The 25,069-nt window shown below is 36.0% G+C and overlaps 2 protein-coding genes and 1 pseudogene across 2 annotated transcripts; all 3 read left to right on the forward strand.

Annotated features, from left to right (window-relative positions):
* Positions 1-166: 166 nt before the first annotated feature.
* On the forward strand, positions 167-1,744 carry LOC122135759 (endonuclease domain-containing 1 protein-like). The gene is made up of 3 exons (XM_042715974.1): positions 167-202; positions 293-598; positions 1,193-1,744. Exons 2-3 carry the CDS (start codon positions 317-319, stop codon positions 1,742-1,744), a joined length of 834 nt encoding a protein of 277 aa, XP_042571908.1. The 5' UTR covers positions 167-202; positions 293-316.
* Positions 1,745-11,499: 9,755 nt separating this feature from the next.
* LOC122135889 (endonuclease domain-containing 1 protein-like) lies at positions 11,500-12,817 on the forward strand. The gene is made up of 2 exons (XM_042716942.1): positions 11,500-11,781; positions 12,308-12,817. Exons 1-2 carry the CDS (start codon positions 11,500-11,502, stop codon positions 12,815-12,817), a joined length of 792 nt encoding a protein of 263 aa, XP_042572876.1.
* A 2,341-nt stretch (positions 12,818-15,158) lies between these two features.
* Positions 15,159-24,821, forward strand: LOC122135760 (annotated as a pseudogene).
* The last annotated feature ends 248 nt before the right edge of the window (positions 24,822-25,069 follow it).

The following is a 25,069-nucleotide window of genomic DNA, read 5'->3' on the forward strand; positions in this document are numbered from 1 at the left end:
ACCAGATTTTACTGTTCTTGTTAAGCGCAAACCTGCATGACCAGGTATTTTATTCTTTATTGGTTTAATAATAGTTTCCAGTATTATATTAGTTCATGTGTTTAATTTACAAAACTGAAGGTGTTATGCTATTTACACTGTCACATTATTTTCTCTTCATTAAATAGGTTAATAGCTTATTGCTCTTGCTTTAAATTTTGAGGTAAGTACAGTTATGCTATTTATATGTGATTTGAATATCACAAAATATATGCTATATGTAAAATATGTATCGTGGCTCTTGATCATGCAGAGAACTTGATCCATCATCTTCATCATGCTGCTGCTTCTTCATGTGCTGATGCTGTCGCTTCTCTCCGGTGGTTCAGCCAAAGTTGTGAAGGATTTTGAGAAAGAATGTGGTCAATTTTTTGCAAATGGAAAATCACCAACACGATTTCCTGATCCACAATACAGGCAGATCTGCCAAACTCTAAATGATGAGGTTTATTATGCCACATTCTATAACACTAGCAACAGGATCCCCGTGTACTCAGCCTACAAGTTTGAAGGGATAAAGAACTGCACAAGAATAGTCAAGTGGTACATTGAACCTCAAGTAAGTGAAATATTACACTAAATGGGTTCAGGTAATTGTTGTACCATATTGCATTTGTTGTACCATATTAATTTTTATTTATTTGGTATGGGTAGAGTTATTTTTTGCCGTCTATCCTCTTAGACTTTGAAAATATTCACAGCTAATCTTTAAAGTAAAATAATTAAAAAATATATTTTTCTCATGCATGTAGCACATGATGTAATACTTTGTCCAGCATCCTTTGATAACAGCTCTTAGTCTTCTTTTACTCTGTGTCATAAGTTGTTTGAAGAAAACATAAATTGGGATCTGAGATCTTTCTAACTAGATCCATTGGTTCCATAACCATTCCATAATTCAAGATCATTATGAGCATCAAATAATGTTTCAAACAGGTTTAAAATCTAAAGAAACATGAGTATACTCTAAATCAGATAAATGGTTATAAAATAAGAGATATTGCTAATATATTATATGTGTAGTACAGTACAAAGCTGAATAAGAGAAGGTGCTGTAAAGAAAGGTGTTATGATCTCAGCTTAAAAAGTCTGTCACATATTAGTATCTCTTCTTCTCCTTAAGCTAATGTTTTCAATTGATTCACTATTGCAGCTTGACGACAATAATGCATCACCAAACATGAAACTAGAGAAAGATGTAAAAATACAAGGACTTGGAGACCATCAAGCTATCAATGAAGACTATAAGAATTCTAAATATGAAAGAGGTCATCTGGAGCCAGTCTTCCAGGCACAGTCACAGGGCTGTGCTGATGCCACCTTCACTCTCACCAATGCTGCTCCACAAAACTCCTCTTTTAACCGAGGTCAGTGGAGGGTACTAGAAAGAAACATTGCAAAAAATCTGTCCAATCAATGTCCACCGAATATGTATTCTTTTTACATTGTGACAGGGGTGGTACCAGGTACTAAAATCATAAACAATAGAGTTAAAGTGCCTAGTCATTTCTGGACTGCATACTGCTGCTTAGACAACAATAAGAAACCTCATTTCTCAGGAGGATTTATTGGAGTGAATGAGAACTTTCCTCCTGAAGAAAAGACTGTGAAGGATTTAGAGACAGAGTTGGCAAAGCTTTATAAAGTTGAATCTTTTGAAGTGTTCAATTACTCTACAGAACCCCCAGCAAAGAAACGAAAATGAGATACTCACAAAGCCCTCTGCATCGCAGGTGACCCCACCCACCCGTCACACAGCTTCTTCAGTCTGCTGCCATCAGGGAGGAGACTGCGGAGTCTCCAGGCCAGGACCAGTAGACTGAAGGACAGCTTCATCCATCAGGCTGTCAGGAAGCTGAACTCGCTCTCGAACTTGCCCCCCCCCGTCTCTCTTCTGCCCCAGGCAACACTGAACTATGAGATCCCACATCCCCAGGTCCTTCCACCCCCCCCTTCCACTAACATACGATGACATGCACCAGTCACTTTGTGCAGCATTAGTCTGCTCACTACCTCAGTCACCATGGAACTGACGTCATTCTACCACCTCATCAGTCACTTTAAATAAAATAACTGCTCTTGAGCCCTTTTGTCACTTTAATCAGGCTGAATAAGCTTTTTTTGCACTAAAAATGGGTACATTTTTCAAAATTGTGATTTATACATCACCTGAAAGCTGAATAAATAAGGTTTCCACTGATGTATGGTTTGTTAGGACAATGTTTGGCCGAGATACAGTTAACTGAAAATCTGGAGTCTGAGAGTAAAAAAAAAAAAGAAAAAAGAAAATCACCTTTAAAGTTATCCAAATGAAGTTCTTAGCAATGCATATTACTAAACAAAATTTAGGTTTTGCTATATTTACAGTAGGAAATTGACAAAATATCTTCATGGAACATGATATTTAATCTCATGATCTGTCCTAATGATTTTTGGCATAAAAGAAAAATCAATAATTTTGACCCATTCAATGTATTTTTGGCTATTGCTACAAATATACCTCCAGCGACTTAAGACTGATTTTGTGGTTCAGGGTCAAAAATAAAGTTCATCATATCACACTAATCTGGAATAAAGAATGATTAAATGCTCAATATATGGATCTTTTTTTTTTTTAGAAAGTTGTTTATGCACATGATCTGGAAAAAACCTTTGTCCTGATGTGTCATTGAAACTTTAGCTTGAACAACACCCTTGATAAATTTGTTTGACTAGAAAATAAATGAACAATGATACCAAAATTGCCACCAAGTCATTTAACTGTGAGTGTTCAGCCCTTCTTCCACCTGGCTAAAAGACCATTTCAGCAGAAAATAGGGCCACTATTTATATTCTATGTAATGAATTCTGCCTCTGTGGTTACCCCTGATCGTCACCAGAGGCCACCATCACCCGAATATTGACTTTCCTCCCTGAACTCCATTTCCCATCATTCCATACCTGACTCTGATTAGGAGAACACCTGATGCACATTCATGGGACTATTTAAGCCACCTTTTCACACATTCTCATCGTGAAGTCTTGTTTTGCCCTGGCTGACATTTGAGTGTTTACGGCCTTCTTCATTGGGTTTCTGTGTATGACCCTGGACTGTTTCTATCATTTTTTATTGTTTACTGCCTGCTTTTTATTGACCCTCTGCTCTGTTTTTGGACTGTTGTTACTCTGCTAGCTGCCTGCCCTGATCTCTTGTCTGCCATAAGTTTTTGCCTTTGTCTCGCCTCTGATAACCCTGTTTGCTGTTACTGATCTATGCCTAACCTAATAATTCATTATTTATTATGTAAATATTATAAAGTTGTTGTTTTTTTTTTCTTCTGTGTTTGACACACATTAGGTCTTCAGAAACTTGTCCCATTCAGTCACTGTAATGTTATTGCAACATACGTGTATTTACACTGAAAAAAAAAAAAAACATTGCTGGAAACATTGTATCACATACTTAAAAGCTAAATGTTAATTTTCCCAGTAAGGTGACAGAAAACTTCAACACAATAGAGAGAAATGTTAAACACTTTCTGCATTTGTTTGTATTCACTCCTTTAAGACAATTACCAGTAGTTGTGAGATCTTACTGGACTGTAAAACAAATTTTGGCACAAATTCAGCTTAGAAAATGTGATACAGGAAGAACAGGAAGAGTTGGCTTTGTGTCCTGTGCTATCAAAACTTAAGCTTGGAAAACACCTTAAGATAATTCTTTTCCTCATTCAAGTAAACAAGATCAGGGGTGTGTTTCCCAAAACCATAGTTACTAACCTGTTAGCAACTTAGTTGGTTGGCAATGGGAAATTGCATTGCAACCAACAAAGTTGTTAACTTAGTTAGCAACTATGGTTTTGGGAAACGCACCCCTGTATGAGTAGAAAATGGTCACCATGTGGACTGACTTGAGTGCAGTCAGTCATTCTGAGAGAAAAAAAAAAAGAAAAGGACCGTGATCATTCACCTGATAAAAAAATCCAAAAGTGTATTTGGGTGAAGAGGGCCACAATAGTTTGTGATATTCTGTATCCTGTAACAAATGTCATTAGAGGTGGACTGATTTTTGGATGGATTTTGCCGATACCGATGGCAAGATTGGACCCCACTGGCCGATACCGATTAATTAACTGATAGCTTGTAAAATGGATACTAAAAAAAAAAAAAAAAAAAAAAAAAAAAAAAAAACAGTACTGAACCATACTTATAGTACAAACCTGATTCCAAAAAAGTTGGGACACTGTACAAATTGTGAGTAAAAAAGGAATGGAGTAATTTACAAATCTCATAAACTTATATTTTATTCACAATAGAATATAGATAACATATCAAATGTTGAAAGTGAGACATTTTGAAATGTCATGCCAAATATTGGCTCATTTTGGATTTCATGAGAGCTACACATTCCAAAAAAGTTGGGACAGGTAGCAATAAGTGGCCGGAAAAAGTTAAATGTACATATAAGGAACAGCTGGAGGACCAATTTGCAACTTATTAGGTCAATTGGCAACATGATTGGGTATAAAAAGAGCCTCTCAGAGTGGCAGTGTCTCTCAGAAGTCAAGATGGGCAGAGGATTACCAATTCTTTTTGGAAAATTGGTACGCCATGTCATCAGGACTAAAGAGGTCAAAGACCCAAGCCAACCACCCAAGTTGTTATCAGCGCTCAGTTCAGAAGCCTGCATCTCTGATGGTATGGGGTTGCATGAATGTGTGTGGCATGGGCAGCTTACACATCTGGAAAGGCACCATCAATGCTAAAAGGTAGATCCAATTTCTAGAACAACATATGCTCCCATCCAGACGTCGTCTCTTTCAGGGAAGACCTTGCATTTTCCAACATGACAATGCCAGGCCACATACTGCATCAATTACAACATCATGGCTGCGTAGAAGAAGGATCTGGGTACTGAAATGGCCAGCCTGCAGTCCAGATCTTTCACCCATAGAAAACATTTCCTGCATCATAAAGAGGAAGATGCGACAAAGAAGACCTAAGACAGTTGAGCAACTAGAAGCCTGTATTAGACAAGAATGGGACAACATTCCTATTCCTAAACTTGAGCAACTTGTCTCCATCGTCCCCAGATGTTTGCAGACTGTTATAAAAAGAAGAGGGGATGCCACACAGTGGTAAACATGTGTTGATGCCATGAAATTTAAAATCAACTTATTTTTCCCTTAAAATTATACATCTTCTCAGTTTAAACATTTGATATGTCATCTATCTTGTATTCTGAATAAAATACTGAAATTTGAAACTTCCACATCATTGCATTCCGTTTTTATTCACAATTTGTACAGTGCCCAACTTTATTGGAATCGGGTTTGTAGTAGTACCAGTAAAAATGAAAGTAATAATTATAATAGTAATAGTAAATGTTGAAATTTCCACACTTTAATAGGGCCCTATGAAATCTGTTGAATTTTTTTCCTAAATTCCATTTTATTTATTTCGAAATTCCGTTATTTTTTCTGGATTCAGTTTTTTCGATTTTAATTTTTCTACACTCCTTTTTAATAGTTAAATTAAATTTTATTAATCATAAAGCAAATCTAATTAATTAAAATCATGAAACATATACATTTTCACATCAATTGAATAAAAGTTTATCTTTTAATTACTGAAAAATAAGCAAACTTTTTTGGCAAACAAAGTGGATTTACTATTTAAATTAAAACAATATAAGAAATAATGTGTGATTATTCCTTAAAAATAATGTTTGTGTCATTTTAGTAGTAGTAGTATGTACATTCTACTGAAAAATAGACTTCAAAACCGGACTTTTATTTTGACGGGTTGCCGTGAATATCTTTACAGTTCTGTGCATGTGATATGATGCTTTTGCTCAAATCAAACAGTCAAATGCTCATGAAGTGACTCTCTTCATGATAGCAGTTCTGGAGATATTGTTCATGTGTTTTCGTCCTCATTTAGTAAGACGGCACTTAATGATTATCTAATCAAAATAAAAGAGCAGAGGCACCGGTATCACACACACTCTGGGCGCGTCGCGTTCAACTCAAGCTGCTAGCTGTCTAAAACAGTTTATTTATTCACCAACTGAACACAAGTTTACTTCAAGAATGAACAATGAGGCATAGATAAGTTTGATGTTCAGTGTTTAAAAAAAACAGAGCAAACAGAAAGAGTGATCTATATTATAGCTCTGTAAATTATTAGAGCCACAGAAAGACAAACGTTTCGATGAAAATGCTCAATATAATATTCATTATTTACATTAACAACGATTCAGGCGAATAATGTAATTTAACGGAAAACTATGTGAATGGCGCTCTGTGGCAGGCCAAGATTTTCTGTAAGCTGTATTTAAATCCGGGTCTGATTTCAACCACTAGAGGCCGTTCTCGCACTGTATAAGGAAAACAGACCCTTTTACCTGCATCAGCAATGGACGCAACCCGGAAAACTATCAGCATGAATTTTTGCCTATAACCGATTACTCCAGCAATCAACTATCGGTGCCGATTAATCAGCAAAACCGATACATCGGTTGACCTCTAAACGTCATATATTGTTTACTTTAAATGTTTGTTTTCATAATCAAACACACCTGTTAAGTGGACTTAAGGAAATTAGTTTAAATATGTATTGTAACCATAGGGAAAATCGTGGAGGATCAAGTTTGTGTAAAGAAAAATCTAAATATGCACATCCAAAAACAAGCAACCGAAACATTGCTGGTTTTAACTTCTTGAAATAAAGAGAGCATAACAGTGTGCAGATCCCTTTTCTACAGTATTTTTTGGATCAATTTGTGTGCCTCATTATTTTAAAAGTGTTCATATGTTGAATGACACCAGGAGGTTAAAAATACATTTACATTTAATCATTTAGCAGACACTGTTATCCAAAGCGACTTACAAATGAGAACAACAGAAGCAATCAGACCAACAAGAAAACAACAACAGTATACAAGGGCCATGACAAGTCTCAGTTAGTCTAGTACAGAACACGTAGCCAGGTTTTTTATTTTTTATTTTATTTTTTTAAAGATGAGTCTTTAGATGTTTTTTGAAAATGAGTAAAAACTCAGCTGTTCGAATTGAGATTGGGAGGTCGTTCCACCAGCTGGGCATATACTCGCCCATCTCACTAAAACACCAGTGTATCCTTGACTTTGGTGTCGGTATGTACTGTAATATTTATAGAGCTGCCTTTGGTCTTTTACATTTTATTCTTTATTATTTGTTGAGTAATTAATAGTATATATTTACTTACTACATTGAAGATATAATAGTTTCTTACATTCTCACATCATTGTTTCTTGAATAGGTTAATAACGTGATCTTGGACTTGCGTTGCTATAATTTTTAGTTAGGTGTTTATATTTGATTTATATATTATAAAAAAATTGTAATATTTTATAATATAAATCTGATATATACTATACTAGATATATATATTATGTTTTTATGTATTCAAGTATATCTTTAGATATGTTTGAATGAGTTTACATGTTTTAAGATTTTAAAAAAATGTATTGATTTTCTTTTTCTCTCTCTTTTTTCTTGAAAGAAAGTCTCATCTTTGCTCAATGTTTGGGCAGTCTCTTGCCAGGAGTTATAACCCATTTTACATCTTTGTAAAATTTTAGACTATGTTGTAAAATGTATGTACTTTCTAACCTCTTCAAACAATGTCATAGGAATCCGCTGTTATTGTAGATTGCACATGTTTCGGTCTCTTTTGTTAAAGCATTTTTTCTCTGGCTGTCATGTGAATTGACACCCTATGGTGCCATCTTGTGAACAAATTAATTTGTATTTAAATTAATTTTCATTACTGAAAAAGAAAGAACATTTTATGTGTGTGTGCCACCTGCATGTATAAAGTACAAATCCACAACAGGGTGGCCATCTGTGGTGCATCTTGGTCATCACTGGGAAAGGGTCAACAGGTGCCACCCCCTCCAAAGGGGGAAAAAAAAGGTATGGGAGAATAAAGAATGGGAAAATAACAAAATGAAGCCAATGAAAAATAATTCCTTGTTTATGCAAATAACTATATACATTTTGTGAATAAAAATTAAAAGAGATACACTCCGAATAAAACTGGTGGATGAAAATTTATTAGTAGCCTTTAGCATGTTTGTGCTCAATCAAATGTCTGTTGTGTCGCAGGATAAAATGAATACTTGTGAACAGGGATGTAGTTTTTTTTTTTTTAGCTGAAGCATACCTTTCTCTTGATATAATACTGCAACTTAATGATATTAAAACAGGACCAAACATGGCATCTGTGGGGTCTGTGGATATAATGGTAAAACTATGTGGACACTATCAAGCTGTCAATGGAGGATATATCAAAAACTATTACAGAGGTCAACTTGAACTTTGCACATAAGAAACTTTGTTTAAATATGCATGGTAGAGGGCGATATGGTGGATCAAATTTGTATGCCTCTGATAATATTACATTATCTTAAAAGTGTTCATGTATAACAAAGTAGGAGGTTAGAAATACTCACTACAACACCAGTGTTTCCTCGCCTTTGGTGCCAGGATGTACTCTAGTATTTGTAGATGGACTTCTAAAGTGACACATTATTGGGGTGTCATTTTGGGGGTTCATGCAATATGTTTAGTAGTATGACTAACACACATACACATCACTCCAGGCCTGTTTTAAGTATACAGAAAAAAATGGTAACCTAAACAATAACATCAAGCCATAAAAATTATTTACAAAATTATTATTTACTGTTATCGCTGAATCAACTTAAATTGTGAATTAATTAATAATATGGATTAAATCAGGTTGACATAGCTTTTTAAAGGGAAACCTGTTGCTGGTAGCCATTGATTTCCATGATATTATTTTCAACCAAAAACTCTTTGGTTACAAACATTCTTCAACAACGTTCAACAAAAGAAAGAAATTCATTCAGGTTTGGACTAACATGAAGATTAGTAAACGATGACAGAATTTTCATTTTTTAATGGACTATCCCTTCTTCTGTATGTCAGGAGGATTTTAAATTTGTGTGAGTCATGTGTGAGTTACTGTATTCAGAGTAATAACGAAACACTTGTTCTGAAGAGTTTGTTGCTCATAATTGTGAAGGTGTGCCAAGCAAAACATACCGAAAAATTATAATATTATTGAGTGGAGGGATAGATGGGTGTGTGGGAGAATCATTTATGACAATTCTGAATGTGGTGAATTATGGGTAATAAATAGATACTAAGTATATAGTTCAAAGAAAATGCAAAGCATAAAAGCCTTTTATCAATTGACTTGCTTTGTGGGTTCATTTAAATTATTATTATCAGTAACTTGAAAAGTAATCTTTCCATACTATTCAAAATATACAGTGAACAGAACTAAATTTGCATATTAATTAACATTCTGGGATTAAAGCTTCCCGGTTTTCCTCCAAAATATCTTAAATTGTGTTCTAAAGATGAACATAGTTTGGAACGACATGGGGTTAAGTGATTAATGACAAAATTTTCATTTTGGGATGGAGTGTCCCTTTAACATAATCTCTTCATTTTTTAAGTGATGCTGAAGCTTTTTTTTTTTTTTCGTACTGCCTCTTGTCATTGTCTTTGTCTCCATACCACACCTGTAGAGGGACATTTCTTTTAAGGGATGGTGAATGATCACTCCAGTAATAAAGTATTTTACAATCCATTTCTGAAATATCCCTGATAATTGGCATGTAATACTATGTAATACTTCTGATGATATAACATCCATGACAATTTAATACTGGAATTGTGCTTTAGTAAGAATGACAAGAAGTTTCTGAAGTAAAAGTGAGATGGATAGTCTAGCATGTGTGTGCTCAATCAAATGTCTCTTGTGTCACCGGATAAGATGAATGCTTGTGAACAGGGATGTACTTGTTTTTTTTTTCTAGCTCAAACTTATCTTTCTTTTGATATAATATTGCAGCTTAATGATATTAAAGGGGTCATATGATGCTGCTAAACAGAACATTATTTTGTGTATTTGGTGTAATTAAATGTTTTATGCGGTTCAAGGTTTAAAAAACACATTATTTTCCACATACTGTACATAATTGTTTCTCATCTATGCCCCGCCTTCTGAAACGCATCGATTTTTACTAAGCTCATCTCTCTGAAAAGTGAGGTGTGCTGTGATTGGCCAGCTATCCAGCGCATTGTGATTGGCCGAATACCTCAAGCATGTGACATAAATGTTACGCCCCTTAACATATTGTGATCCCCTGTCGGCCGGAGCAACGAGACATAAACATAAAAACCATTATAAACGTGATATAAACATGATTTCTAGTCGTGTCTTCTTTTGGAAGGCAAAAACAAAGTAGTTTCACTTTCACAACGAAACAGCTTCACACACCGCAGCCTTGAGTGAGCGGAGGCAGGAGGCCTAGAGTGAGCCACGGCCAGTTGAGTGAGCGGAGGCGGGTGGCTTTAGGCGGATTCTATGAAGGAGCGTATCTTGAGCTAACAGCAACCACATGTGATGACCATGGGCTGGACTCCACTTCGTCCACGGTGAAAGCAGATTTGGCGATCTTCTGCACTAAATTGATGTATTTTCTCAGTGACCAGCACGGATCAGCCCCAGGCACGACGAAGCGGATATCGTCCTCTTTTGGAAGGCCAAACAAAGTAGTTTCGCTTTCACAGTGAAACACAAAGCATCTTCTTTCTCTGTGTGAACATCTGGGCAGTGTTATGCTAATCTTCCCCCATAGTGACGTAGAGATGTGGGGGTGTGTTAGGAAGACCCGTTCGAGGGGACGTGGACAAGTCTCAACTTTTAGAAAGAAAATCTCTTTGGATTTGAGACTTAAGTCTTTGCAACTTTACAGATCTCGTTTATTCACCAAGAGCTTGTAACACTCCAAAGAGAAAGGAAAATTTGAAATCGCATCATATGACCCCTTTAAAGAATGACCAAACATGGCATCTGTGGATATACTGTAAAACTGTGTGGACACTATCAAGCTGTCAATGGAGGATATATAAAAAACTATTACAGAGGTCAACTTGAGCTTTGGACATAAGAAACTTTGTTTAAATAGGCAAGGTAGAGGGCGATATGGTGGATCAAATTTGTATGCCTCTGCTGATATTACATTATATAAATGTTCACGTATGACAAAGCAGAAGGTTAGAAATACTCACTACAACACCAGTGTTTCCTTGCCTTCGGTGCCAGTAGTAGTATTTGTAGAGCTGACTTTGGCCTTTTAGATTTTATTATTTATGATTTGTTGAGAATTTAATAATATAAATTTACTTACTACACAGAAGGTGTTAAATATCAAATTTTTTACATTGTTTCTTTGTGGAATAAGTTAATAGATTGATTGTTGATGTGTACTGCTATAAATTTAAAGGTAAGTAGCTGTATTATTTAAATAATACATAAGATATTATAGAAGATATGTAAAAAAAGTATAACATGTTCTTGTTCTTGCAGAGAAGTTGATATCATCTCACCCTCTTCATCATGCTGCTGCTTCTTCATGTGCTGATGCTGTCGCTTCTCTCCAGTGGTTCGGCAAAAGTTGTGCAGAATTTTGAGAGTGAATGTGGTCAATTTTTTGCAAATGGAAAATCACCAACAAGATTTAATGAATCACAATACAAGCAGATCTGCCAAACTCTAAATAATGATTTTTATTATGCCACATTCTATGACACTCACAACAAGATCCCCGTGTACTCAGCCTACAAGTTTGAAGGGATAATGGGCTGCACAAGAATAGAAAGTTGGTACATTGAACCTCAAGTAAGTGAAATATTACTTTATTTAAATTATGCTACACATACACTGTACATTATTAATAAAAAATTTCAGCTGAAAGACTTGAAAGTGTGTCATTTATAGTAAACTAGGATAATATTTTATAATCAACTACAGAAAATGTGAATGTCCCCTGATAATACTATAACAGTAGTGGAGTAGTGCTTTATAATGACAAGAAGTGTCTGTAGTGCAGTTCATTGCATCTGTGGAGTGCTGTAAGTCACACTGACATTAAGACTTGACAAGAAACATTCTATAAAAAAAAAAAGACAATAATTCTGAAAACCAAACACATAAGCAGTTAATTTGATAAACAGAGTATTAAACACAGAAGGATAAATGTTTACTAATTAAAAGATTCCCTTGCGTTCCCACACAAGTGTTGTGTGAAACACACAGGAACAGCTGAAAAATAAATGGATGTAAATTTGTTTTTGTTGTTTTTTTTCTTCTTATATACAGCTATCTCAAGTGTATCTTTTTTCTTATGTTTAATAAAATATTGCAGATTGATGATCCTAATAAAGGACAAAACATGGATTTTGGGAGGACTGTGAATATACATATGCGTGGAATCAATCAAGCTCTCAATAGAGATTATGATAATTCTGGCTATGACAGAGGTCATCTGGCACCAGTCTACCTGGCAAACTCACAGAGCTGTGCTGATGCCACCTTCTCTCTCACCAATGCTGCTCCACAAGCCAAATGTTTCAACAGAATTTTTTGGTGGGATGAAGAACTATCACTAGGAACACATCTGAAAACAGCATGTAGTTCACAACCAGTATACATTGTGACAGGGGTGGTACCAGACCCTAATAACAGCAACAGAGTGAATGTGCCTAGTCATTTCTGGACTGCATACTGCTGTTTAGACCAGAATAACAGATGTTCAGACTCAGGAGGAGTTATTGGAACCAATGACAATAACTCCAATATTCAGAAAATGAGTGAGTCTGATTTAGAGGAAGAGTTGAAAAACCTTTATGGAAAAACATTTCAGTTGTTTCAATAATAATAACAAAAGCAGACAGGGGTTACATCAAAATAAACTATTTTAAGTGATCTTTTATGCAGATTACCATTTCATTACACATTTAATCACTATAATATTTCCTGTCAGAATTATAAAACAATAATTTCTAATACTAATACAGTAATTCTGGATGTCAAACCTGATTTAGAGGTTGGCTTGTATCAATTTTAAGTTGTTTCAACATTTGCTTCAGTAAAAAAGTTTCAATATTGAATGATACGTTGTCAATGACAATTGTCTGTAAAATTATAATGAAAATGATTTGACTTTACATTTTATCATTATAATGTCATAACTGTAAAACTATTAAAGTCTAATAATACCGCTAGTAAAAAAAAATAATACTGCAAACTGCTTGTACTGGATACTTATTTGCTTTTGCACTTGATTACATACTCAGATTTTGTTACTTTATATAGTATCTGACTGACTGTATTAGACGACACTGTATATAAAAAAAGTAAACATACTGATAATTTTCTGATTATCCTTAGGGACATTTCACAAAGTGCAACAGCTGTAAAAAGTAAAAGAAATAATATGGTAAATTTTAATAAAGAGAAACATATAAATTGTACCAAGCTGTCTGTGACGATTGCAGGGCTCTATATTTTAACCAACATCAATGGAGGAAAACAAACAGCAACAAAAAAGTGAGAATTTGGAGTTTAATTTATTAGAAGAAAATCAGGTAATATTTAATTATAATGGATTTTGAATATAAACTATATTTTACTGGAGTTACAGGTCTTGACTCTGAACTGGTCATGGAAATAGCCTACTGCAATTGTTAAACGACCAGCAAACTTCATCAACAAAACCTACAAGCACAGGCTTTCTCAGAATGACAACTTCCAATTTTAATACCCTTTTCACTCTTTTATTGACAGATACAGTGAAAAACAACAGTAAATTATGGGATGATTATTGGGGGGGGGGCTTCCCAGGCTGCGAAAATAGTCTCTATATTTGGCAAAGTTTGCAAGATCAGTGGCATCAAATCTTAGACTCTTACGGGCCATTCACACACAGAATGTTTTTCCATTACACTGCTTGTTGTTTTTTTATGTAAACTCCCTATGGATGTGTTTGAGCGCTGCACTTGCATTCTAAAATGCGCTGCTAAAAATAAATGAAGTTCAAATTTAAAAAAAAAAAAAAAACAGTCTTTTCCCCATTCCACTGCCCACATCTGACATGATCTGTGTGAAATGTAAATCCTTCCACTTTCAGATTTACCTGCCCATAACATAAAAAAGAAAACTGTATAGTGATTTTAACATATCAGTCAAACAACATTTTTTGGCCAGCATAAAAAAATGTATACTTCGAAAGGTCCACAAGTCATGTGTGATTATATTACTGGATGCTCGAAATTAAACGTGAAAATGCACATTCTAAACAGCTCATTGTACAGGTAAGTTAATTGCTGTTCTAATCTAATGCGCTGCTGCACTGTAACACACACACATAGGCTACAGACAGCAGATCGTACGTCATGCAGATCACTCGTGCACAGAATCATTCAGCGTGGAAAATGTACTGTCAACGCTGTTCTGTGATTTCTCAATAAAATAGCTTAGAAACAGAAAAGTTCATGCATATATTTGTTAATAACTAAATGCCACAGCTTCTCTACTACTAGAGAGATGCTGCCATGTAAAATTAATTCACGCACACAATCGCTCTCACTAATGCATTCATATAAAAGTAATCTTTACTGTGCCACTTTATCTGTATCTGATTTAGAACGAGCAGAAATCTATGAGAAATAAAACGACCCAAATGCAGTGTACAAAGCTCTTCCCCGAAGGGGCCTGCTTTCCGAGGTCCTGAGCCACAGCATCAAGACTCTCATAACTGAAGTCTCCTATTAAAAATGACGGTCCTCAGACCCACGTCATCTGCTAGGAAGACTAGACCAGAGCCTGTTTGGGGCAGGACCCAATGAAGCACACTTGGCAGGGGCTCCCACACCGCCGTGTGACCTCCAAAGGGAACCAGTCTCGCGAGACTGACCTCTGGTGTGCCTAGAGGCATAAGCTCATTGCCCTGATGCAGCAGACCTGCAGGGGATGACCGTTAGCGAGCCTCTTAGTACCGCTATGTTTCCGGGCAGTAACTGAGAGAAGTACTTGCCGGAGACCGCTGTGCCCTGGAAAACTGGCAGGGTTGGCAGACTGATCTCCTGAGGGCACTGAAGAGAGACGGGCATTGTGTAATGCAGTGTACACTGCTCTTCCCCAGAGGAAGCTGGCCCTCAAAAAAGTCATAGGCCTTAGGGCATCAGGACATTTACGACGAAAACTATCCAGTTAAAATGACGGTCTGCAGAGCCGCTTTCCACTAGAAGCCTTCGGCCTGGGAGCGCCACTCTGACTCTAGACTCTGCAGAGTTTGAGAAGTGATGCCCCCAGCACTGTATTGTAATAACATTAGCATACAAATTCAATAACATTACCTCATGAACAGTTAAATGTTCACCACTTATGCAAAAATGTGCAATATTCTTATATTTATTTGTTACCCCTCTATCCAAGTACATCTCTGCATCTTACTCTATTCTATTCCATTGTCATCTATAGCACAACTGTTCATACAATTTATTTATTTGCAATTTGTTTTTTGTTGCTGTTGTCTCTGTGTACTGGAAGTTTATGTCACTAAAACAAATTCCTTGTATGCGTAAGCATACTTGGCAATAAAGCACTTTCTGATTCTGATTCTGATTCTGATTACTTAGAAGCTGAGGATGTAGGACTTCACCGTCATATTTAATAAACAACTCTTGATTAAAAAAAAAAAAAGAGCTCAATCCAGTCAAATTAGTGTCATGTATGAATAACTGTTTCTTCTTGCTGCTCTCCAGGCTCTGTACTGCTCAGACAGCATTTCCCATACATCTGTCACTATCTCAGACTTCTCAGATGAGATTTTACTGAATATCCTGCGATTCATTCCAAGCCATGACTTGATGCTCAATGTGAGTCAAGTGTGCCGGAAACTTCAAACTCTCTGTCTGGACAAGAGCTTGAGAGCCCATGTACACCTGCATAAAGAATACACAGTAAGCTTGAAACACACACACACACACACACACACACACACACACACACACACACACACACACACACTTTTACTGTCTCTCATGAACAGTATTTCTGACAAACAATGGTTTGATTAGGGTGAAGGGGTACATTTTCCCCAAAATCAATATATTCCATCTGAGGTTCCAGAACATTATAATGTTTTGATGCCTGATCAGGGTTCAACAGTTTTTGCATGTTTGGGCCAGTATTTTTCCGTTTGTCCTGCCAGCATTTTCTTTGTTAAATCAAAATCATACATTGTAATTTTTTTGTGAATTTAAATGTACACATTTATGTTTACATTTAAAATATTGCTTGTCTAATTTTTAAATGTAAAATTTGTATGTTTGTTATTTAATATATATTTCAGCAATTAATATATTATAATAATTATAAAGTTATTAAGTATTATCCAATTAATAACATTTACTATACAATTAATAAACATGTTAATTATTTTTGTAAATTTTTTCACACATAATTAAATTTCTTCCACCTACAACAAATGTACATCGAAAAAAATGCAATAATTACTAGGAATTATACTGTTATCATATATTATAATTTTATAAATATATGCCACCAATATCCTCAATTAATTACTGCAATTAAACAAAAAACTAATCTATTTTAGCTAGTTAGATAATTTTACCTGTCTGACAGGTTTTAAAAGGTTGACAAACAGAATTGGGAACCAAGATGTGAAAATCTTACCTTTGCATTGCTTCCTATTCACAGACAAATGACGATGCTGTGAAGCAGCTCTTGAAGAACCTTTCTGGCGACATCCAGACTTTAAACCTGAGCGGCTGCTACTGGTTGACCGGCTCTACGGTGGATCAGGTGACCCGCTGTAAGGCTCTGGTCAGTCTGGACCTTTCAGCCTGTCGATTGACTTCAGTTCGCCTCTCGCTTCTGCTGACCTCTCTCTCTACACTCACTGCCATTGGATGTGGGGCTGGGGTTTGACCTCCATCAGCTGAGCGCCGAGGATAAGTCTGCTTTGGCACAACTGCAGGAGCTCAAGCAGACATTGCTGACACCCTCGTAAGGAGTGGTGCCATGCTGTAGTGCCCTACACCGCCTGCACCTCTATCTAGAGGCCAGCGAGGGCTGGAGGGAAGCAGGTGGTTGCACGCAGCTGATGGTGGGCCAGAGCAGCATGCCTCACTATCAGAACCTGCATTGGTTCTCCGCACGCCTGGCGCAGGTTTGCACTCTGTTGGCTCTGTACTTAGCTGTTTTCAGTATGAGAGTCCCAGAGGGTCTTACGGGACTGGTACTGTCTGTGCCAGGCCCCATGCCTCCAAGGCGAGTTGCAATGATGGCGTTAATGGAGAGCATGGCGTCTACGGTGGGAAACACCGTTAGTGCTCTCCAGCTTCCATGTACGTGGTTGGATGGTGCTATACTTGGGCGGGTCTTGGCGCATGGCTGCCCCTCTTACCTCAATGTCTCACGCTGTTCATCTCCTGGGTTCAATTCTCTACATGTGCTCCTTAGTGCGGGTCGTGACCTCACATGCTTAAAGAGTCTCAACTTGCGCGGCTGTGGCCGAGGACCCTCATGCCGAGAGCTGTGGGAAAGGTGAGGAGGAGATGGATGCAGAGAGTGTCAAAGCACTTACTGAATGTTGCCCGCATCTTATTCACCTTAATTTATATGCCACGCACTACCACTACACTCTTCCCACTGGGCAGGATGGACACTTGTTTGCCGCTTTAGGGCGTCTCGCTGCCTTGTGCTCTTTGGCACTTCCGGTGTGTGCCTTGGCACAGTCCCCTTCAGCACCTGTGAACATTCAAGACCCCCACACAGACCTCTTCTCAAGATCACTACTTCTCGGGCTTTAAAAGAACAGCCGCATTGGTGTGCCCACATATCGACCAACAACCGAGGTCACCGTGGGTCAGGGAGAAGAGCGGGAGGATAGAGGCTTGTGCATTCAGTCTCTGCTTCAAGGGCTGGAGCTCATTGGTGCAGGGTTTTCCTCTGCCACGCCGCAGAATGAGCCGGCCATCCGCAAGAACCCCGCTGCGTGCCCCTGGTCCTACAATGTCGGAGATGGTGAGTTAGCTGCTTTGAGAGGGATGAAATTTTTGCGTAAGCTTACCCTCGCTCACTTACCGGGAGTTCTGAAGGTGACAGGACTGATTGAGCTGGTTCAGGGGTGCAAGGATCTTAGTTTATTATCACTGGCAAATCTTGGATCTTTAAAGACCATGAACTACACGCAGGCCCTGCTGAAGGCTCTTTCCTACTGTACACAACTCAGGGATTTAAGGTGAATACACGTGCCACTGCACAGTCCATGCACAAAATATAGTCAACAATCTAATCGTAGACTTGCATTTAATTCTTACATTAATGTGTGCTAAACATTAAACATAAATATACATAAACATAAATGTATTGCTAAATACAGGTATTAATTTCTATAATCCCCCCACCCCCCAAAAAAGCTTTTTATTTCAGAAAAATGATGAGCTTTCTATTCATCAAAGAATCCTAAAAAAAAACTTACTCAACTGTTTTAAATATTGATAATAATAATAATAATAATAATAATAAAAATTTCTTGAACCGCAAATCAGCATATTAGAATGATTTCTGAAGAATCATGTGACACTGAAGACTGGAATAATGATGCTGAAAATTTAGTTTTGATAAGAGGAATAAATTACATTCTAAAATGTATTCAAACAGAAAGCTGTCATTTTAAATAGTAAAAATATTCCACAATATTACTGCTTTGGCTGTATTTTGGATCAAATAAATACAGGCTTGGTGAGCAAAAGAGAATTCTTTAAAAAACATTAAAAACCTTACTGTTCAAAAACTTTTGACTGGTAGTGTAAGTAATAATAATAATACATTTATTATTAATCATTTTAACAGACTGTTTTAGCCCTATAACGCCTGCTTTTATTAACCGTTTGTATATGTGTGAAACTGCAGGCTGGAGCAGCCCTATTTTAATGCGAATACTGCATTTTTTGAAGCACTCAGTCAGTGTCACCATCTGCGGCATCTGTGTTTAGTTTCTCGACATGGGACCTTCCAGCCCGCCGCTGTGGCAGCTTTCATGCAGAGTTGCGCTGACATCATCATGTGCCACATGTTCATGGGTGGCACCCTGATGGTCTGTAAAACACTGCAGAAAACCCTGCTGGACAGGTTAGTTTTAAAGAATTCTTAATAATAAAAACTTTCTTAATTAGTGAATAATTCCAGCCTGTATATTTCAAAAAAATACAAATTAAAAAAAAACCAACAACAATATGTAAGATAAATTACTAGACACTAGACTATGGACACAACTTCAAAATAATGTTTATAAAAACATGAACATGAACAAAATCTAAAACAGATGTGACAGATATATTACATGTGTAGTACATTTCAATGCTGAATAGCAGAAGGAGCCATGTGGAAGGGTGGTAATTAATGTGTCTAACTATAAGGAAGAACAATAGATAAATAGATTTGGCCTAAAAGTGATTGCAGACAGATGTCACATATTAATTAGCATGATTTTTTTTAATCTAATATGAACTGTCTTTAAACTCATGCTCTCAATTGATTCACTATTGCAGCTTGACGACAATAATGCATCACCAAACATGCAATTCGAGAAAGATGTGAAAAAACAAGGACGTGGAGACCATCAAGCTCTCAAAAGAGATTATATGAAGTCTGACCATGACAAAGGTCATCTGGAACCAGTCTTCCAGGCAAACTCACAGGGCTGTGCTAATGCCACCTTCACTCTCACCAATGCTGCTCCACAAAACCCCTCTTTTAATCGAGGTCAGTGGAGGGTACTAGAAAAAGACATTGCAGAAGAACTGTCCAATCAATGTCTACCAAATAATTATTCTGTTTACATTGTGACAGGGGTGGTACCTGGTACTAAAAACATAAACAATAGAGTGACAGTGCCTAGTCATTTCTGGACTGCATACTGCTGCTTAGACAACAATAACAAATGTCAGGTCTCAGGAAGATTTATTGGAAAGAATAAGAACAATGCTCCTGAAAATAAATCTGAGGTGGATTTAAAGAAAGAGCTGGCAACGCATTATAATGTCGCATCTTTTGAGTTGTTTGATTACTCTACAGAACCCCCAGCAAAGAAACGAAAATTAAATAAATAAAAATGCTCTTTCAAAATTAAGCTTTATTGAACCATTGTCTTACAGCTTATGTGTTTGACTGTAATGAATAATCAAAACAATTTTAATGTGTATAAATGTGACCCTGGACAACAAAACCAGTCATAAGGGTAGATTTTTCGAGATTGAGATTTATACATCATCTGAAAGCTGAATGAATAAGCTTTCCATTGATGTATGGTTTGTTAGGAAAATATTTGCCTGAGATACAACTATTCGAAAATCTGGAATCTGAGGGTGCAAAAAAAAATAAAAAATAAATAATCTAAATATTGAGAAAATCACCTTTAAAGTTGTCCAAATGAAGTTCTTAGGAATGCATATTACTAAACAAAATGTAAGTTTTGATATATTTATGGTAGGAAATTAACAAAATATCTTCATGGAACATGATCTTTATTTAATATCCTAATGATTTTTGGCATAAAAGAAAAATCTATAATTTTGACCCATTCAATGTTTTTTTGGCTATTGCTACAAATACACCCCAGCGACTTAAGACTGGTTTTGTGGTCCAGGGTCACAAGTAAAGTGCATCATATCACACTAATATGGAATACAGAATGATTAAATGCTCAATATATGGATATTATTTCTCTAGAATGTTGTTCATGCACATGATCTGGAAAAAACAGAAAACCTTTGTCCTGATGTGTCATTGAAACCTTAGCTTGAACAGCACCCTTGATAAATTTGTTTAACTAGAAAATAAATTAACGATGATACCAAAATGGTCACCATGTCATTCAACTGTGAGTGTTCAGCCCTTCTGCCACCTGGCTAAAAGACCATTTCAGCAGAAAATAGAGCCGCTATGTTCTATATGTAGCGACAAACATCAGAAATCATTTATTTCAAAGCATTAACTTTTATGTTTTATAAACAACAAAGCTTTTTAGGTGGATTTAATGAACTTTGTTTTAATGTGTATTGTAGCTATAGGGAGATATGTAGTGGATCAAGTTTGTGTGCCTCTGCTCATAGTACATTTCCTTAAAAGTGTACATATTCCTGCTGGAGTGATATGACCCAAGCTTTAAAATAATTATTTTGAATTGAGATCTGTTCAACTATCTGATAACTTGCTCCCATGGTCTGCTCATTTCTTTTCTATTTATTTTATTTTTTTTCCATCAACAGTAAAAACACTATTTATGTTTTTATGTATCCAAGCATATCTCTGTATGTTTGAACGTGTTTACCTATGTGTGTTTGTATATGGACACATGTATCACTTTTTCCTTTTTTTGTTATATCATTGACGTTATTCTGTACTGCTCCGTAACTCACTTCAGTTATTCTAAATAAAAATTATAATCACAAAAAAAGTGTTCATATGTTGAATGACAAAGCGGGAGGTTAGAAATATTCACCCATCACTACAACACCAGTGTATCCTTCCTTTTGGTATACTGTAATATTTATAGAGCTGACTTTGGCCTTTTACATTTCATTCTTTATCATTGGTTGAGGATTCAGCTGCTTGGACGACCATAAAAACTGTCAAATCTCAGGAGGATTTATCAGAACATTGCTCCCGAAGAAAAAACTGAACATGAGATAAGAGAAAGATTTGACAAACCTTTATAATTTATCTTTTCAGTTGTTCGATAGTGTAACGTGGAGTCAAAGACGTTCAGATCCATAAGCAGTAGTTTATTAAAGAATGGTCAGACAGGCAGAAATCAGGAACAGCATCAAGCGTCAAGGGATGTCCAGAAACAGCAACAGCAACCAGGCAGAGGTCAGGGCAGGCGGCAGAGAATCACAGGCAGTATAAACAATCCAAAGTCAGACACGGGAGGAACAAACACAAGGAGACACGGGAGGAACAAACACAAGGAGACCCGCTCGGAATTGACAGACTGGGCTAGAACAAGACTTCGCAATCATTCTTCTTCTTCTTCTTCTTTTGTTTTTTATGGCGGTTGGCAAACCAACTTAACGGTGCATTACCGCCACCGACTGGGCTGGAGTGTGAATCAGGAGATATTGGATCTTTAAAAAAAAAAAAAAAAAAAAAACATTTAAATCCTACAGGCTAAGCCTGTGTCTCTAAGAAACTTAATAACAAATTGATGAATGTTTACTGGATCCTTTCCCTAATAAACCTTGCATTGTAAAATTATTCTGATTGACACTTCTGAGAAAACTGAAAAAGCTGGTTTTCTTTCTTGGTTGTACTTTGTGCACTGAAATAAAATATGCTCTACAGTTTCTAAACGACTGCAATATTGGCAGTTCCCTGTTGGATGTTTCCCTATTATCTTCAATGAAGAATTGAGCCCAGTGTGTCCTATTCTTAACCGTGTAATTATACTTTCTTCTCTTATACTCCTACACTCTGTCCTTCCTATACCCACTTCTGGTTGTATATTATATAAATGCCTCCCTTTATCTTGATCCACCCAATACTCCTGCCATTTTGATCTTGCATATGCTTTAATGAATGTTTTAGCTTCAGATTTACTATATGGAACTTGTAATATTCTATTGTGTTTCAGTGTTTGTTTTGCAAGTTTATCAACCTCCTCACTTCGCAATCATTGAGAGTCCAAAAACAATATATATATGGGAGCGGTAAATGGGGAACACCTGGTGGTGATTAGACCTAAGCATGGGATTATGGGAAATGGAGTAGGAAACCAAATGCTAGAGTCCTGAGTGGAGTGCCCTCTACTGGAGTTCATGGGCACTCCAGCTGACGATTGTGACAGATAGCTCTACAAATCCAACAAAGAATGCAAAAACTGTATCTCACATTTTATTTATTAGTATTATTTCTGACTTAATGATTATAATTATCAGCTGAATTATTAAATCAGTAAAATATATTTGACTGTAATAATTAAGCAGTTATGAAGTGTTTAAATTAAGTGCATCAAATATTCCACTAATATGAAATAGTTATTTTTTTTATTTTTTATTATAACTTCATGAGATTCATCAAAGGCATATATGTCCAGATACAGTATAAAGATTAGACAAAAAATAAATAATGCTCAGTACATGGCAGCTGTAGGAAAGTTGTCAGGATCATCATCTGAACTTTTTGCTCAAGAATGAGGATTTATCGGAACAAACAAGAACATTGCTCCCGAAGAAAAAACTGAACATGAGTTAAGAGAGAATTTTGACAAAGCTTTATAACTTATCTTTTCAGTTGTTCGATAGCTCTACAAATCCAACAAAGAATGCAAAAACTGTAACTCACATTTTATTTATTAATATTATTTCTGACTTAATGATTGTAAATATCAGCTGAATTATTAAATCATTCAAATATATTTGACTGTAATTAATAATTAAGCAATTATGAAGTGTATAAATTAAGTGCATTAAATATTCCACTAATATGAAATAAAGATTTTTTTTACAAATAAATCATAAAAAAAAAAAAAGAAAAAACACAACACACAAAATATAAAGATTAGACAAATAACTCAATGAAAAACAACATAATGCTCAATATATGGCAGCTGTAGGAAATTTGTCAGGAGCATCATCTGATCTTTGTGCTCCAGAATGTTGTTTATGCACAATTTCTGGACTAACTTTTAGCCTGATGGGTCACTGAAACTTAAGCTTGTCTTTCCTTATTCAGGCAGACAAGGATCTATGCATGACTAGAAAATAAACCAGCGGTGAAACCAAAATGAACACTGTGTCTTTCGACTGTGATGTTGTTCAGCCGTTCTGCCACTCAGCAAAAAGAGCATGTCAGGTGGATTTAGATCTATAGAGCTGTTACATTCTATATCCAGTAACAAACATCAGATATCAATACATTTAAAAGTTAGCTTTCAGTTTTTATAAACAAACACATGTTTGTTAAGTGGACCTTTGTTTAACTATGTATTGAAGCCGTAGGGAGATATGCGGTTGATCAGGTTTGTGTGCCTCTGCTCATTTCCTTAAAAGTGTTCCTCATCATTCCTTAAAAATGCTGAATGAAAAAGCAGGAGGTTAGAAATACTCACCCATCTCACCGCAACAGCAGTGTTTCCTTGCCTTAGGTGTCGGTATGTACTGTAATATTTTTAAACCAAAATTAGACCATACACACTTAATTCATTATTATTTGATTATCAAATAATAGAATACACTTACTTGATACACAGAAGGTATTTAAATCAAGTTTCTTACATACTTTAACTACATTCACAAAATCTATAATATCTTAATCTTTTACTACTACTACAAATAATTGAAGGTAAGTGTTTAAATGTTATTTAAATATTATACAGTATAAACTGTTATAAAAGAGTATCACATGTGGCTGTTGTTCCTGCAGAGAACTTGATAATTCATCATCTCTCATCATCTCTCATCATGATGCTGCTTCTTCATGTGCTGATGCTGTACTCAGCCTACAAGTTTGAAGGGATAATGGGCTGCACAAGAGAAAACAACTGGTACATTGAACCTCAAGTAAGTGAAATATTACTTTATCTAATTATGTTACACGTTATACATTATTAATACAAAACTTCAGGTAAAAAAATCTGAAATAGTACATTGTGACATGCATAGTAAACTAGGATAATACTTCATAATCAACTACAGAAAATGAGAATGTCCCCTAATAATACTATAACAATAGTGGAGTAGTGCTTTCCCAGGTGAAGAAAAGTGCACTTCCATAATAAAGTGCTCTATTTTCGCACTCTAATTTTGTACTTAATACTAAAAATTATTCTTTAGTACTTCTTAAGATAAACGTAAGATCATCTAAGTTTACTCAACTGCTATTGTGGGACACCAATGATATGAACTAAAATGCACTTTTAACATACTATCTCTGTTTTTTGTTGTTGTTGTTGTTGTTGTTTTTTTTAATTATTCAGTTAGCACTAGTACACTTGAACCCATCTTTCATACATTAGTACACTCAACTGTAATACAAGTGGTGACTAAATACATTTTTTAAAGACAGAGATAGTCTGTTAAAAGCACATTTTAGTTCA

This window comes from Cyprinus carpio, chromosome B1, assembly GCF_018340385.1.
Source record: "Cyprinus carpio isolate SPL01 chromosome B1, ASM1834038v1, whole genome shotgun sequence".
Classification (NCBI taxonomy): Eukaryota; Metazoa; Chordata; class Actinopteri; order Cypriniformes; family Cyprinidae; genus Cyprinus; species Cyprinus carpio.